This window comes from Trichechus manatus, unplaced genomic scaffold (assembly GCF_000243295.1).
Source record: "Trichechus manatus latirostris isolate Lorelei unplaced genomic scaffold, TriManLat1.0 scaffold00265, whole genome shotgun sequence".
Classification (NCBI taxonomy): Eukaryota; Metazoa; Chordata; class Mammalia; order Sirenia; family Trichechidae; genus Trichechus; species Trichechus manatus.
Window position 1 is genome coordinate 797,715 of NW_004444201.1, and position 17,276 is coordinate 814,990.

At 57.3% G+C, this 17,276-nt stretch overlaps 1 protein-coding gene across 1 annotated transcript; it reads right to left on the reverse strand.

Moving 5' to 3' along the window:
* Nucleotides 1-3,488: 3,488 nt before the first annotated feature.
* RASGEF1A (RasGEF domain family member 1A) lies at nucleotides 3,489-14,870 on the reverse strand. The gene is made up of 13 exons (XM_004389880.3): nucleotides 14,658-14,870; nucleotides 12,780-12,902; nucleotides 10,804-10,941; nucleotides 9,795-10,016; nucleotides 9,083-9,157; nucleotides 8,721-8,813; nucleotides 8,183-8,285; nucleotides 8,009-8,088; nucleotides 6,990-7,181; nucleotides 5,958-6,081; nucleotides 5,406-5,478; nucleotides 4,856-5,019; nucleotides 3,489-3,542 (listed from the first exon to the last, which is right to left on the reverse strand). Exons 1-12 carry the CDS (start codon nucleotides 14,853-14,855, stop codon nucleotides 4,995-4,997), a joined length of 1,446 nt encoding a protein of 481 aa, XP_004389937.1. The 5' UTR covers nucleotides 14,856-14,870; the 3' UTR covers nucleotides 3,489-3,542; nucleotides 4,856-4,994.
* Between the last annotated feature and the right edge of the window lie 2,406 nt (nucleotides 14,871-17,276).

Below are 17,276 nucleotides of genomic sequence, written 5' to 3' on the forward strand. Positions count from 1 at the left end.
GAGCTGATCTCAGGATTCTTTGTTTGTCTTTGGTTTTAGCAAGTGTGATTATGATATGCCTTGGTGATTTTCTTTTGGGGTCTATCCTATATGGGGTTCATGGAGCTTCTTGGATGGTCAGCTTTTCATCTTTCATGATATTGGGGAGGTTTTCTGTCAGCAGTTCTTCAATGATCCTCTCTGTATTTTCTGTTTTCTCCCCTTTCTGGAACTCCGATCACTTGCAAATTTTTGCTTTGATTGTATCCCACATAACTCTCAGGGTCTCTTCATTTTTCTTTGTTATTTTTTCTGAGTTTTCCTCGAACAGACTTGTATCCAAGTGTTTGTCTTCAATTCCACTGATCCTGTCTTCCACCATTTCAGATCTGCTCCTCAGCCCTTCTATGACACTCTCCATTTCTGAAATCTTGTTATCTTTTGGATTTCTAATTGTTTCTTTTGTATAATGTCTAGTTGTGAATTTATTTTGGCAATTTGTTCCTGCATTATTTTCCTGAATTATTCCATTTTTTTGTCTGTATTTTCCATGAATTTGTCTGCCTTTTCCATGAATTTGTCTATTTTTTCCTCATTTTTGTCTGCTTTTTGCTTCAACTCTTGGATAATTCTGAGTATTTGAGATTTGAATTCCCTATCAGGTAGTTCTAGTGCCTTTTCTTTCACTTGAAAGTCATCTGGTGTTTTATTTTGGATGCCTACTGGAACCATCCTGTCCTGTTTTTGTAAATGTTTTGATATTGTCTCCTGTCTTCAGGGCATTCAGTAGTTATTTTTTCTCATTTATTGATTGTAGATTTGTTTGTTTCATCCTTTTTATTTGGCTATGTCTCAGCAGGTGGGCTGTATTCTTTGTTGTTTGCTTGTCTGTGGGCATACTTTTCGCCTCCTCCAATTGGCAGTGTCAGTTGCTCAGATATGGTACAGCAGGGCAGGTCTAACTGAAGAGCAGTTACTGCGACGGGTTGTTTGTGGCACTTACTACAGCCACCAGGGCGGGTCGGTAATCAGTGCAGGGCAGGTTCCGGTAGGCCGTGCCTGTGCTGCTTGGTGGTGTGATGTTAAACGCACAGTGCAGGTAGGCAGGATGGAGGGGGGAGATTGTGATGTGTGGAGATAAGATGGATATGGGAGAGAGTAGAGAGGAACAGGAGCCAATAACATACAAACACAAAAGAGTGATAGGGGAGCTTGCTGTTGGAGTGGAGAGATGAGACACTGAAATGGAGAAAAACAAAAAGGGGAAGAAGAAGAAAAAAAAGAAAAGAATGAATAAATAAAAATTAGGAAAAAAAAAAAAACAAAACAGCAAAGCTCCCAGGGATCCCACCGGTGTGGCTACGAGGTCTGGGGAAGTTGTTCCCAGGTGTTGCAGTACAGCCTGGCTAGAAGGCATAGAGGTATTCAGCGCCAGGTATTCAGGGAACAGGAAGAGGAAGGTATAGAGAGGTGAGAAACTGTTGTTTTGTCTCCTGCTGGAACCTCCGTGAAGCTGCTTTCTAATACCCCTTGTTTGCTGGTCTCTGATAGGAGTCCAAGATGGCAGATCCATGCTGCGTTAGCTGATAGGGGACCTCTGCATGAATCTCTCCTTGCTCTCCATTCTCTGTCAGTTTTCTCACTCCATCTGGTGCTTGGCTGAGTTCTTTATCACTTCATTTGATGTTTTAGGGTTTCAGGATTGCTACTTTCTCTGTTTGACTTAGTTTTTTGGGTCTTTGCTGTGGAGGGACGGCATGGTGCTTCTGCCTAGAGCACCATTTTGCTGGAACTCCAGGATACCATTACATTTAAAGACCTACAAAGTGTTGCTGTTTATCCAAAAGTCACTTAAGTGTCCTCACAGGTGTCCTCATCTTCTCCACAAACATCTGAGCACCTCCGTGCACCATCTGCTCCATGAAGGGAGAGGTGCAGCAGGTGACAAGGGCCCACAGGCCCAGACTCTGTCCAATACAGTGGCCATTAGCTGTTTAAACTGGAATAAAGTTAGAAATTTTATTTCTTCATTTGCACTAGCCACATTTCAGTGCTCAGTAGCTACATATGGTGAGTGGCTACTGTAGTGGACAGTGGAGCTCTAGAACACTCCATCACTAAAGAGAGTTCTGTTGGGCAGTGCTGGTCGAGAGGGAATGACAAATAGTGAACAAATCATCAAAACTTAGCTGAACTACCTCTGAAGGAGCGGGGTAAAGTGCAGTAAGAAATTGTAACGAGTGACCTGATCCAGCCTGGGCAAGCATAGAGAGACCACAGAGGTGTTCCTGTTCCCATTCCAGGGTCTCAATTCTTCTCCCTCAACTCCACAAGCTCTATTCAATAAGCCCCTTTCATTTAGTGCTTTTGAATGCAACTCATTGCAACAGAAGCAGCCCATCTAAAACTGTGTCCTACAAACTGCTCTGCAGAAAGATGTCAACAGGTGCCCTTCAACCTGCACCCCAGCCCCTGCCATCCCCAGATTCTCAGTGCCCACTGCCACCCACACCCCAGCCCCTGCCCTCCCTGGATCCTTAGTGCCCACTGCCACCCGCACACCAGCCCCTGCCCTCCCCAGATTCTCAGTGCCTACTGTCACCCACACACCAGCTCCTGCCCTCCCCACACAGATTCACAGTGCCCTCTGCCATGTTGAAGGTTCTGACGGGTCCTGCAGTGAGGGCACCTTTCTAATTCTGTTTAACTCGTGACCATGTAATACAAACAGCTGCTGATGTCTTTTTGGAGCTGCCTTTGAGGAAAGCAGGACTAGAACATTCCTCCTGTACAAGTTCGTTTAGTTTGGGATTATTACATGCAAAGCGCTTTATCAGAATGTGCCTAGATTTGCATTTGGAAAGGTCACCATAAATGAACACTCCCCGCCTGGGCCCATCAGTGGTGGCTGCTAGCCGGCTCCCCCTGCTCCCCAGCAGCAGGGCGTCCTGCCTTCTCTTGGGGCGCGTGCGCACAGAGACCAGGCACCTGAGGTGGAGCAACGTGTCCTTTTATTGATGCCAGTATGTCCAGTCACACAGAGAACCGTCATCCTGCATCACAGTACAGCTTTACACTCAGCTCATTTCAAAATACTGAAACAGCACACTGAGGGTGTGTATCAAATTGGGAAAAGGAAGTAGCAAACGTAGACACCATTTCAAGTAGGTACTAGAATTGATGAGCCAGTGAAGTGCACATTTATGTGAAAGCTCTTTAACGTATGTACAGAAAATGTTCTAACGTTGTATTTCAAATATATATTCTCAGGTTTTAAGCCTTTCTTTATCTCAAATACATAAACGGGGCAATATGTACTATCAGTATACAATATGGACTCTCTTGAACATCTGAAAAAGTGCACACACACTGTAACAATACAGTGGAATCTTACTCAACCCCGGGCAGAGGGGAACGGTAGCAACAGGTTACACACAGTCACCTGTCCTTCCTACGCGGGGCTCCCGGCACCGCTGGACCAGCAGCTTCACCCTGCAGGCCCCTCAACTCCAGGTGCTGGCAGCTGACCCAGCTCACGCAGGCTGCCCACCTTGAGGCTCCTGCTGAAGAAAGGCAGGCCAGAAGCACAGGCGACTAGTTCCAAGTCTGCACCGGACAACCCGCTGCAAGGGGCGGGAGACAGGTGGATGGGCCGCACCCAGCTTTCCAAGGGAGCAGCATTGTGTCACCGCCCCCTCGCCAGTCAGATGGGGAGCACGGAACTGACACTCCCCATGTGAGTGCAGGCTATGTCTCCAAGTGCTGGGCAGTTTTATCTGAGGGGCCTCCAGCAATTCATGGTCTAGCTGATTTCTGTTTCAGGATTCTGATTAGGGGAGTCTCCTACCCAGGGTGGGGCAGGAGTGCAGGCCACAAGAATACTTGACTTATGAAACAGCTCATGTTCAGTTTGTACTTGGGTTTACAGGAGCCCTGGTGGCACACTGGTTAAAGGGACCAACTGCTAACTGAAAAGTCGGCGGTACGAAGCTACCCGCCACTCTGTGGGAGAAAGATGTGGCCATCTGCTTCCGCAGAGATTTACAGCCTTGAAAACCCTATGGGGGTGGCTGTGAGTTGGAATCGACGACAGCAGTGGGTTTGCTTGGGTTTACACGACAGCTTTAAATGTCACCATGCCATAATCTACTTTGTATTCTCTTCATTACAACTCAGTGTGTCTTTCGGTGACAACCTTAAAAACTGACATTTCGTGACTCCCTCCCTTGCATTCTTTTAGCTTTTCTTGTTTCCTAAAATTCCATTGAAGGATAATTGGCGAGACATATCCCAACAGAAGATGTGCTGCCAGGTGGGCCACCTGTAGTTTCTGTACAGACCTGGTGTCTCCCTGCCCTTCCCTACCCCACAAGTCCCTGATAAAGGAAAAGAAGAATGTAAACTTTGGAAACCCTGTACTCAAAGGTTCAATCCCAGAAAGACGCAAACGAGACCTTCTGGCCACCCCGGCCCTTCCTCTGGAGCCCTGCTGGCCTGGGTCCCCAGAAGAGGACTTTCCGGGGCCTGCCCAGGCTCGCTCCGGCTAGAAGGCAGAGCAGGAAGACTGGGCCCTTTCAGTACCCTCTAAGGCACTAACCCCGACATCAGAGACAATGGCTGGAAAGGCGTCCGAGCAGGCAGGGCTCATGTGGGTTTTGGTTGGGTTTTGTTAAAATATTTTTTTTCTTAAGACGTTAATAATCAAAAGTAGAAAATAAAAATCTACATTTCATTAGAATAAGACGTTATCATGGATGCTGTCTCCCATGATACTCTCCCCCTCCCCAGCTCCCTCAAACAGGACCCTGCCCTGTTATTTAAAATAAATCAAAAACTTTTTCTGTAAGAGTCAAAGGTTGATGCAGGAAATAATTACCATTTCTTTTTTCATAAAAGATATATACAAAATGGACCCCAACCAGTGAGGCCTCCTTCATCTAAACCCCTCTCAGTCAGGATTAAAGCGTGCTGATTTGTGTGCTTCTTTTCGTTTCCACGGGCCGCATCCTGAGCCTTCAGGCTCTGTTAAGGAGAGTGGTCCTAAAAGTGGGTATGGAAGGAGGAAATGATTAGGCAGCAGGAGGCCGGCTGGCTGGCTCCTTCTGAGCAGCTGGGAGCTCCGGACCATGCTCTGAGGAGGGCAAGGGCTGCAATTCCAAGAAGCAGCCACTAGGGGAGGGGTTAGGGACATTCCACCCAGCCCTCAACCTCCCACCATCTGACCGTCCATGCTTTGAAACCCTGCGGGTGGAAGGGCTTCCTCTGCCTAACCTGGGTGACGTGCCCTTGGCCGCCTCCTGCAACAGGCAAAATCCACGATGCCCTCCTCCCCTTGGGGTGCCCCGTCCACCCCATCCTTCCCTTCCTCGTAGACTCGGCACTCGGCTGGCCCAGGGGCTCACAGGCTGGCCCTCGAGTTCTCCTACCTAAGAGTCTTCCAGCTGTCCTTTTCCATGTGGTTCTCGGGACCTTCACTCTCAAAGGAGGCGATGAAGAGAGCTGAATGACGGGAAAGCCCCTCAGAACCAAGGCCCACGGGCAGGCAGTTTTCTGTCCACACCCAGTGGCCCCTCCTGCTCAAACTCTCCCTTCCAAGGGTGCAGCTGGGCCCAGGAAGGAATTCCAGATCAAGAGACAGTGACCTCCGGCCTGGGCTCACATGCAGGTCTCTGCCCCGTATGGCCTGAGGCTCCCAGCCTACTCCAGGGACCCTGGGATGTCCCCCTATTTCCACAGCACCTGCCCCCGACTGCATTCTGGTTCTCTCAAGGGGCCCTTGGGGCCCAATCCTCTCTTCTGGCCTTACCCTTCCTCTGTCATCTGCCCACAACCCACCCTCACTGCATCCTCACCCCTGTGAGCTAAGCTGGCCCTGTGCAAAGTGGGGTAACAATCAGGCTGCCTCCAGGGTGACCCCGGAGGGTGCAGGGCCCTGGGCGGGGGTTGTGGGCACTGCAGCCCGGGGGCAGCATCCTCACCTTCCTCACTGTAGATGGGTGCTGTGAGCAGGTAGCTCTGAATCTTCTTGTCCTTCTCAAAGGGACACTCTACCTGTGTCCACATCATGAAGTCGTGGATTTGTCTGGAGATTTCCCAAAATTTCTGAATGGGGAGAAAACTGACTGGACGTTCATTTGTCACCTTAAGTTTCAGATCCTTGGTGGTGGGGGGGGGGGGCAAGGGACACAGGTTCTAGCCTAGCTCTGCTGCTTCATGGGCACCACTGAAATGGGCTGTGGCCCCGCATGGCCAACCTCACGTGGGGAGCTCACCCAAGACAGAAAGCGTGGGCACTCTGAAGCACAGAGCCAGCAGGTGGCCTTGAGCCACTCGGTCCTGCCCTCTGCCAGGCCATCAGGCTGGCAGTGCATCCGCCCCTCCCCTGGGAAGCTCAGGGCTGAAGCAGGCATCCCGACCACGGCACACCAACCAAAAAATGTCATCTGTCACTCTTGGGGCCTTCAGGAGAATCCACAGCTCCTTCCCACACTTACCTGCATATGATGAGCCTCAGAGAGTTGCCTCACACTTCCCAGTCACCTTTGTGCCTGGCCCACCACCCCTCGGTCTGGAGCCTGTAGGCCCCAGGCAGGCTCCTCACCTCCATCTAGAATCCTTTGCCTCCTCCTCTCTGCTCAAGTCCCTTCTTGCCTAAAGCCTTCCTGGCCCCCCCAAGCCACTGGAGCCCCTTCTCTGGCTCCTTGGTTGGGCCAGCACTACAACCAGGGTCCTGGTTAAATACAGGGTTCCTGTGGCTCAAGGCTCAGGAACTAGTTCATCCAGCCCACATTCCTCCCTGTCGAAAAGCCTCTGCAGCTTTGGAAACCCGCGACTCATCCTGCAGCTTTGGGTCCCAAGGGCCCTTCTGAGCTCCACGGACAAGGCTCAGAAAAACCTCAGCCCGGGGCACAACCAGCTACTGGCTGCAGCTGTTGTACCACCTGGGTCTCTGCCCTGCCTGTACCGGCACAGCCAGCCCCTGCCCTTGGGCCCCAAGGGGCTGAGCTCACCTTGAAGTTCACCTGCCCATCGGGCAGGCGGTTAGTGTGGATTTTGTGCAGGAAGTAGATGTCCTTCACGAAGAGGTTGAACACAGGGATGACGATCTTCTCTCGGCTGCTGTGCGCCATCTGGGACCTCTGTGTGGCCCCCTGCAGGGCCGTGCGGTAGTTGCAGAAGTTGCTGGACGGGTCCATGTGGTGCTGTGGACAGGGTGCATGGGACACTACATGAGGTTGGGCTGCCCGCCCGGGGGCTCTTCTTCCTCTGTTCCCTGTCAGATCTGCTCCTTTGCAAAGCTGGAGGTGACCAGTGGAAGTCACTGCCTCTGTGGACGGCCCTACCTTGTCACCAGGAGAGGCCTCCTTTCCCTCCCACCCCCGGGAGTACAAGGGGAAGGCCCAGGGGCTGAGCACCAGGGTCCAGAGGCTTTCAGGATGGGCCTGAGAGTCCCCAGGAGAGCCTTACAGGACGTCTCCCAGCCCACTCCTCTCCCCGTCCCGCTGCAGACTGCATTTCTCTCTCCATCCTTCCTTTTCTCCTCTGTCCATACCAACACCTCCCAAACCCGACCAGTTCCACAAGACACAAATGTTTACAAAAAATTGATTCGGTGGTCGAATACATGTGGACAATGCTGCAAATGACCTCTGTCGGCCTCTGGGCAACCCAGGTGCTCAAGGGCTATGAGTGTCCAGTGGACTCGGCTCAGTCACCCTGCAGACACAGGGACTGTGGCTCTGCTCTGTGTCAGAACCCTGCACTTCCATCCCGACGGAACTCACTTTGGGTGATGCTGGTTCCTAGTGAAGCAGCAAATGCCGGGAAGGGCTTAAACGATCTGCCTCCTACGGGCGAAGGCACCAACCAGGTGAGTCCATGCAGTCGCGCACACACATGCTAACTACAAGCACACGAGGCACAGGTGCTGAGGGGGCAGCGGCGAGCACACGGGAACCCTCCCCCGCGTCAGAGGGAGCCCTTCGCCAGCAGGGCGGGCGGGAGTGCGCGGGGCTGCGGTGGTGCCTACTTCCAGGACGTCGAACTTGGCCGTCTTGACTTTGGACCACGTTTTCTTCAGCCGCGCCACAGGACTGAGGTTCATGCCAGCTGCAGGGACAGCAGGTCCGGGTCAGGACCGGGAGGGGCGGACCCACGCACGGGGGCTGGGGGAGGCCCCCGAGACCGAGGCCGGGACACTCACAGATGATGGCCATCATGGAGTTGAAGTTGCCGATGTTGAAGCACTCCCTGGCCACGTCAAGGAAGAACTCCACCACGCGGGTCCGCTGCTTCTTTTTCCCCATCTGAGGGAGCAGCAGTAAGCATAGCTGGGGAGGGCCACTGACGTGGTCACCCACCACCCCACAGGGCTGCGCTGACTGGGAGGCCCCCCACCTCGGCATGCAGCTTTCAGGCGATTCGGCAGGACGGGACAGGTGGGGGGGGGTGGCCCGGGTCGGGGGGACTACCTAAGGGAAGGTGCTGCCCCTTCCTGAGGGAGGCCGTGAAGCTACAGGCCTCATGCAGCCGTGCTGGGCTCAGCAAGCCTGGGCTGGTTGGCATTCCCCTTGTCATTGATGACATGTGGGAGCCCAGCGCGCGCAGGCCTGGCAGTGGGGCTGCGCTCATTCACTTGTTCAGTCTCATCCTATCACTGGAGCTGGGCAGAGTCAGAGCCCCGGCAGCCTGATCGCGTAGGCAGGTGGCCCTCCCCGGCTGTGCGGCGCGTGCTGACGTACCCGGCACACCTCGGTGGCCACCAGCATGCTGAGGCAGTTGAACCAGTTGTCGTAAGCCTCCAGGCTGTAGGTCTTGGTCTGGTCCCCTCGGCACTGCGGGAGACACGCCAGGACATGGGGAGCCCCACCTGCCAGCCCCGAAGAGCAGGAACCGCGGGGCCAGGCCAGAGGGTGTTGGGTGGGGTGGGGTGGACAAGTACCCAAGCCTGGCCCGGCTCTGCCCATTCACAGGGCAGCCCAGAGAGTGCCCCCCTGCCAAGGGGTCAGCTGGGAGGCCAGGCTAGCCTCCCGGACCCCAGCGTGTATCAGCCACACGGTCCCCTGCCAATCCCCAGGTGTGTGCTGGCTGAGGCCCTACTCACCCTGTGGTTGTCCAGAGAGTCCCTGTGGCTGAGGATCTGCATCAGGTCCTCTGGATGGATGCTGTGAACCCGCTCCTGGGGGTGGGGGCAGGCGTGAGAAGCCCACCACCCTTGGGCAGGTCAGACACAGCAGGTAGGGCCACTTCTGGGGCCATGGTGGGGAGGAAGGGTCAGTGCAGCGGTGAGGCCACCGAGAAAGACTCGGCCACTTCTTACAGGGACCATGGCTCTACAGCCGAGGGCCATGGCCCTCCCTGGCTTCTGCTGGGTCCCTCTACCTAAACCTTGGGTGTCTGAGAGGTCCTCCTCTGGGAGGGGGGAGGGACAGAGCTGCGATGACCGTGTGGGTGTCGGGGGCTGCCACGTGCAGGGGCACCTTCCAGGCCAGGGCAGGGGAAGGGGAGGGGTCTGGGGAGGGGATAGACTGGCTCTCTCTTGTAAACCCCTTTTCCTTCTTCCAGGTCCCTCCTCCCTCCTGGGCGACTTTGACACCCACAGCAGGACAATGCTGGCCAGCCCCTCCGCCCCCCACCCGGGGACACCCTGCCCCTGCTCCCCAGGCACATGGGGCCAGGCCTGGTCAGTGGGCTGCACCTTGATGGCCAGGCCTGATGGGTTGCAGGTGGACCTGGGGGCACGTTGAGGACAACATTGACAGGTCCTGGTTGGGCAGTGCCCCCCACCCCCGGACAGGAAATAGGACCACACTGACCAGCTCAATGTGGGTCAGCTGCTGGGCCAGCACCAGGGGGTCACAGCACACGCTCAGGATGTCCTTCTGGGAAGCTGGTGGCTTGGCCTTGAGGACAGGCCCTTTGTCCATGGCTGGTGGGCGGAGCTTCTCCCAGAGCTCCTGGAGCTGGCTCCGGGCAGCCAGGGACAAGAACAGGTTCTGCATCATCTGGGTGATGGCCTTCTTCACGGGGCTGTTCTCCTGGGGGTAGGAGCAGGCAGCCAGTCCAGAGGGCTGGCCAGCGCATGCACTGTCTGAGCCCACACTCCCCCATCCAGACCCTAGGGAGGAGCTGCAGCTGCCACCTGCCAGGAGACCACAGAGTGGGGCAGGTGCCTGTCACACACACGGGCCCCTCTGCACACAGGGGCTGCTGGGTGAGGGGAAGATGCCCGCTCAGTGGAAGGAGCTGGGGGCAGAGCCAAGGCTGGGTTCTAGGTCCAAAAGGTGCAGGCTGGCTCAGGGGCTGCTCCTCATTGTCCCCTCCACTGCAGCAGGAGGGACCCGAAGGATGCACCGGGCTATCTGGAAGGCCCCCTTGGCCCCTAAACTGCACACAGCCCCCTGGGCTTTCTAGCACTTGAGCAGTGGGGGCTTCCGAGCACACCCAGCACCCTCACTGCTGGCGGGCTTGTGGGCGGCTGGTGGAGAGGACCCCTGCGGCAGCCCCTGGCCTGTCTCCACTGGAGGCCCCAGAGCGAGCTGAGAGGCAGGAAAGGTGACAGGCTCTTCTAACCTCTGGGCTGGTGTTCTCTACACGAGCCGGGGAGCCCCACCTCAGAGACAGAGTGTGAGAGGCCAGGAGGGCTGGGCCTGGGCCAGCCCCACTTCTCACGACCAGGGCCCCTCCCCCCACCATGTGGGCCCCATGGCTCCAGCTGGCAGAGGCGAGTCCAGCCCAGAGACCGGCCAGCCCGGTCTTCTCAGACCCGGCGCCCATACGGAGCTGTCCTGTGGGAGCCCACCAGGCCAGCAGAGGGGCCCTCACCTCCTCACACTGAGTGACGCAGTGAGTGATGGCCTTCAGCTCGGCCATGGCCTTCTCTCCCTGGAAGTCGTAGGGGAAGGCCTCAGTCCACTCCTTCAAGAGCTGCGCGATCTTGGCTGAGAAGGACTTCAGCTTGGCCTGGGGTGGTGGGGTAGAGAGTGAGCCCCATCAATGCCCCCCACGCACAGGACTGGCACCCCGCCGCCCACCTGCGGCTTCGCCGTACCTGAACCTGTTATGCGACTATACCTTGTTTCTCAGTCCCTTAAATCGACTTTCTTTTTCACTTAATTTTCAAAAACCTTCTCAACACCCCTACCGTGACACAGAAAACGAACGTCATTTGCTGTAACTGGAAGTCACCGAAGCGAAGCGCCCAGTGAAAGCTGAGCAGCATCAGTGAGGTCCGGCTCCTGCCCGCCCTCTCCTGGTCAGAACAAGGTGAGCACGTGCTCCAGAAGAGGCGGGACGCTCTTAGCCATCCTCCTTCCAGGCTTCCGGGCCGGGGCTGGAAGCCAGGGAAGAACCACCGCAGCCTCCTCGTGAATGGCGGTCCGTGCACCCCAGTCATCCGCACCCGGGGTGGGCACTGTGGACAGCCTGGGGCCAGCAGCACAGGGACTGGCCTGGATGCCTTGGCCATCTGGGATAGGGTGGGCTGGGGGAGAGAGACGCACTGGGTCTTTCTCAGCCTCGGGCGGGCTGCTGGTACTGGGAGAGACTTCACCTCTCATTAAGTGACCCACGACACGCAGCCCGCTCTCTGGGCCACCGCGTCCTCCTCCCGTCCTCTATGCCATGCACCCCGCTGTCCATCCACAGGTCCCTCACATCTCGAGTGCCCCCTTCTGCTCCCTGCGGGGAGGTGGACCTGGACCTGGACCGCGGCCCTCATCTTCCACATTGCCACCCCCTCGGCAGCCCCAGCCCCTAGGGTGGACACTACAGCCCTTCTCCCTCCAACTCTGGGCCTGGCTCCAGCACGGCCTCTGCCCCCTCCTTCACCCCTGTGGCCGCTTCACCTGCACCCATGCTCCACCATGTCCCCTATGTCCCCTTGGCCCCGTGCTACTGACAGCTTTCCTTGCCTTCTGCCCAGACTCCCAGGAGAGCCTGTGCTGGCCCACAAGCTCTTGCCCACTCACTGGCCTGGGTGGGCCTGTTCCCCCAGCCGTGGCCCTGAGCAGCTCCACGCAGTGCCAGCTACTGTGAGGGACTCTGGGCAACCCGAGGGAAATGGCACATACACAGCCCTCTTCTGCAAACCTTTGTGGGGGAAGAAGGGGGCAGAATTCCACAGCAAACAGGGACAGGCCACAGTCTTCTGCAGCCAGGACACCTCCTGGAGTGTGGCAGCTCACCCCCGGGATGGTGCCCGGCCGATCCATGCCACAGGGATACCCCGTCTTCTGCACCAGACCCTCCCGCAGGGACCAGTGGCCACTGTGGCGTTCTGACCCTCCTGATCGCCCAAAGCCTGGCTCACACACACACACACACACACACACACACACACACACACACACACACCCCCCACCATGCAAATGGCCTCGTGCGGCTCACTGAGCACTATGTCACCACCATTAGCATGTGCCAGTTGGGCGTGCCCCGCCTGACCCCTGGCCTGAGGTGGCTGAGGCACAGTCCCCACTGGCTTCTTGTCCATGACCTGTGCTCAGACCTCAGGTATCGGGGGGTCCCGGCACCAACAGGTGGATGGGCAGGGTTGTCTGTAGGGGTCTTTCCTGGGAGAGGTGGGGTATCGACCAACAGCAGCTACTCCTAGCTGGGAGGAGTGCCCAGCTTGGGGTGCATCCTCCATACCCTGGGGGGCCATGCTCAGGCATGCCAGGGACGCCAGCAGGCCTACTGGCCCCATCAGGGCCGGTCCTGCCAGCTACTCAGAACAGGCTCCATTCCTGGGGTGAGCCAAAGGGTAGGCAGAGGGACAGACGGACAGTCCCCTCCGTCCCTACCTGGTCAGGGTCCACCTCCAGCTGCTGCCTCTGCTCCAGGCAGATCTGCCCCACCCGGGCCAGCAGGTCATGAGGGTGGATAAAGACACGGGAGCTCAGCAGAAATGTGAAGATGTATGTCCTCTGGAGAAAGGAGAGAGAGGGCAAACCATGATCAGGCTTGGCATGACAGCCACCCCGGTGGGCTCCCGCCCCTGCTTCAGGCCGGTCGGCCCCAGGCGCAGAGCATGGCCTCGCTGGCCCTCGGCAGCCAAGCCTGCGCCTTCTCTTTCACCTGGAATGCCCTCTCCTTGTCGCCTGCCCTAACTCTGCCCACTTTTGGGGCACAGCTCAAGCCCCACCTCCCGCCTCCTACGAGGCCCTCCTGGCAGGCACCGCCCAGAGAAGCCTTTCTCCGCGAGGGTTCTCTTACTCCACGGGAGGAGCTAACCCAGCCTGGCACTGTCAAGTACTGCTCGGAGTCTGAGGACCTGGTGTCTACCGCACGGTGCTCCCTGGGCTGCAAGCCTTTTCCACCTCGAAATCGTAATGGGGGCGTCCAAGGTCAGCACGTCCTTATCAGCCCCATGGCCCAGCTTCAGGCCTGATCCGTGTCCCTGCTCTGTCACCGACCAGCTGCGGGCCTTGGCCCCACCTACACACGGCAGGGCCCTCCTCTCTGCCCTGCCACCATCCACTTTCCCTTTCCTGGGAAGCAGCCCCCCCAGGGCACAATCCTTTGGGGGCATGACACCAGGTGACCGTCGGCTGAGGAGGCTCCTCTGGGACAGTGCTATGAGAGGGGAGGTCCTTCCTTGCCCTGGGCATCTCCAGGGCCTGTGGCCCTCCCCTTTCAGCTCTGCCACCCGGGCCCTCAGCGGGTGTGTCTACACCACCCCCACTCGCCTGGCTGGGCCCTGAGAGCATTTGTGGGTTGGATAGGCAGATGGACAGATGGATGATTCGATGGATGATGGGTGGACGGATGAACAGGTAGGCGGTTGGATGGACATGTGGGTGGATGCGTGGACAATGACAAGGCAAGTCCTTCTCAGAAGCCCCAGGAAGGAGGGGGAACCGGACGCATGAGGGTGGGCCCCAGCCCCTGGAAGCCAAGCTAACTCAGCTGCCCACAGATGGAAGCTGGAGGGCAGCGATTCCTCCCTCCCCCTCTCGCTTGCAAACTGTCTGACTAGCAACAGAGGCCAACAAACACGGCTCTGCCCCTAGAAGCGAGGGGCACACCCTAACCCCCCCATGCACACGAGGGGGTGGGCGGAGCCTGCCAGGTGGGCCCTCCAGCAACGCTCAGCTCAGCGAAGGGAGCAGGCAGACCACACTGCCTGCTGTTGCGAGAAGATGTCACCTATCAGAGGCAAAGAGAAGCACAGAGGACAAGGCACTCAGTCCTCTGTTCCAACAATGTACCCATGTCATCGTGACGGAAGAGGCAGGAAAGCGGGGGCCCCGGTTTGCTTTATTGGTGGCCAGGCCTGCCCGCAGCAGGCGTGTTCCCTGAAAGCACAGGGCGCCCACATCCACATAGGTACGAGTGCACACACGGGCGCCCCTGTCTACCTGGGGGCCTGCGCTCGCCCATCACCTGGACCCCAGCAGACAGTTTATGCACAGACAGCTGCCCAGCTAGCAACCCGCTAGAGGAGGGTGCTGGGGCCTCACAGGGCCCTGAGGTGCTGGCCTTGCCCCTGAGACTCCTCTTCCTCCCCCAGGCCCTGCCCAGGACTCAGGCCCCAGCTCCAGCAGGGCGGGAGGGGAGGTCTGAATAGCCTTCTGTGCCTTTGCCTCCCTGTACTGCCACCTGGACCATCTCCCACCTGCCTGTCGGCTCTGTCCAGCACCTCCCCTGGAGGCTGCCCCACCCCCAGATCCAGCACTCACATCGGGGTAATAGTCCACCGTGGGGACCAGGTGCTCCATCAAGGCCTCAAGGGACCCGGAGATGAGGCGTCCGTCTTGGAAGATGAGGTCTCCAGAGCCACTGCCGCCACCCCCGCTGCCGCACTCCCCCATGCTGGGCTGGCCCTGTCTACTAGAGCTGGGCGCGAGTATGCTGGAGAAGACAAACGTCTGGGGCATAGCTTCCTGGGAGAGAAGGAGGAGGCTGTGAGGCATCAAGGCACCCCTGCGAGGCCCTCCTCCCAGGGCAGGTGGGGTACACAGGGGAAGTCCCCTGCAGGGCTACGGAAGGGGGCGGGAGCACCGAACACCTGTGGGGGCGTTAATACCAGCTCAGCCGCAGGGCTGGCTCCAGCTGGCTCAGCACCTGCTCCGTGCATGTCACCTCATTGCAGGGCCTGGGATACAGAGTCTGCCCTCACGGGTTACCTCCAGTGGGAGAAGAAAACAAAGCTGGCAGGGCGCAGGTGCATGGGCGGATGACCAAGGCAGCCTGGGGGTAAAGGTGGTGTTTGGACAAGACTGACGGCTCCCTGGGATAAGCAAGGAACATTCTAGGCGTACAAGGCAGCAGGTGGAAAGGTCCTGAGGCAAGTGTGTGTGGAGCGGATAAGCAGGGAGAGCGGTCGCGGGGTTGTAACCAGGCTTGAGGCACAACAGCCAGGCTGTCCAGACCTGGATGAGGAGTGTCTCTGAGTCAGATGGAAGCCGACCGTTATTCAGAAAGTGCACCCAAGGCCTCCTTCAGACCCGTGTTCCCACTCTGCACGGCCCCGACAAGTGCTCCGCACCTTTGCAAGGTGGGCAAGAGCTCCAAGAAGGCCCCTGGGTGGGACCCCTCTGAGAGTGACCTCTCTCTAGGTTTAAACCTCACTTTGGGTTGAGGGGGATTCAGACTCACAGAACACCGCACTCAAAGTTGGCCAGCAGCTGCACCCGGGAGCCCGTTAGAATGCACATTGTCAGGCCACACCCCAGACTCCTGCATCAGAAACTCAAGGACAGGGAGGGCTCTGTGCCTGTGCCGTCCAGGGGATTCTCATTCCCTGACAAGCAAACCCTTCCATTCTCAGATGGGAAACTGAGGCCCAAAGGGAAGGGTTTCAACTGAACAGGAAATCCTCATTATACTTCCAAACCCAGTCCAGGTACTGCCGCCTTCAGGAAGCCTCCCTGGGTCACTGCCTAGACTGTTGATCCACAGGCCAGAGCCGGCTGCACCATTTACTGTGTGCCCCCATCCAGCCACTGGTGGATCTCGGTAACCATGCATCGGGTGAAGTCATGAACATGGGCTTCCTGGGGACACTGTGACCCTGAGCTGCTCTGTGGGCCATCACTGCCAAGGCACATGCTGCCTCCCATGGAGACCCAGGCCCTGGTACCTCGCCTGAGGCCCATGTACTGTGGGATGACTCCCCCTAGGTAGCACAGTTCTGGGCAGTAACCTTCATCAGTTGGGCCTGGAGACCCCTAGTTTCTGGGGTCATCAGAGAAGGCGTTCTCCCAGCTGCTGGCCTCTCCTGGCTGTGGAGGCAGAGAGGTTCTCTGGTCAGGAGGTGCTAAGGGGGGTGTGGGAGCCTGTGCTGGACACAGCCACACCTTTATAGGTGAGAGGAGCAGCTCAGGCTGAAGTTACCTGTCTGGAGATGGGGCCCCAGGCCAGCTTGAGCCCAACCAGCCACCTCATCACCTTGTGACATCAGCCAGGCCAGGCCTTGTCCCTCGTCACACTGTTCCTCCCCAACACTCCCCACCACATCGGGGCTTCGGTCCTCCAGGGAGTGCATCCCACCCACACCTGCCCCACGGGACCAGCCGAAAGAAACTGCAGCCACAGCGTGGGCCTGGTGCCCCCCCTTGGCAGCAGATGCTCCTGCAGCTGGGCTGAGCAGCCCACACCTGGACACCTGCGCTGCAGAGTGGGTGTGGGGTCCCTACTGGTAATGTGTTCAGTGCCAAAGCACATACACCGGGTCACACACGGCCAGGCTATATGCGGAGTTTACCACAAAGGAGTTGGGGAGGGGGAGATTTTCACTTTCTGTTTCACACGTTTGTAAACCATTTGATAAATTTTCCAAACAGCATGTCTATGCTGTCATTTTTAAAATAACAATTCTTTTGGTGCAAGAGGCTAACTTTTGAAACCAGTATTTTTGATAAAGGAATGTTAAACTCCAAAACCAAATCCGTTGCCATCAAGTCAATTCCGACTCATAGCAATCCTATAGGACAGAGTAGAACTGCCCCACAGGGTTTCCAAGGCTGTAATCTTTACGGAGGTCAACTGCCACATCTTTCTCCCTCGGAGTGGCTGGTGGGTTCAAACCACTGACCTTCTGGTTAGCAGCCGAGTTCTTTAACCACTGCACCACCAGGGCTCCTTAAAGGAATGGTAATAAGGGCCAATTCCCCAGATGAAAGGGTTGGGCTGGCCAAGGAGACATGAGTCGGGGGCCTGGACCCTCGTGAGCAGAGAGCTCCAAGAGAGGCTGGTGGGGCACCAGGGCCCAGAGGCTGCTGGCCGGGACTCAGGTGCCCCTCAACCTGCCAGGCCAGCAGAGCCCACGGGGGCCGCGGGGATGGGCGTACCTCTGG

Excerpts from the sequence above, each read along its gene's own strand:
- RASGEF1A (XM_004389880.3), bottom strand. The coding sequence starts at position 14,855 with ATGCCCCAGACGTTTGTCTTCTCCAGCATACTCGCGCCCAGCTCTAGT. Across the intron at positions 8,089-8,182 it reads CTCCATGATGGCCATCATCT|CTGGCATGAACCTCAGTCCT; the intron begins GTGAGTGTCCCG and ends CTGTCCCTGCAG. Across the intron at positions 5,020-5,405 it reads GACAGCTGGAAGACTCTTAG|GACCACTCTCCTTAACAGAG; the intron begins GTAGGAGAACTC and ends ACCCACTTTTAG.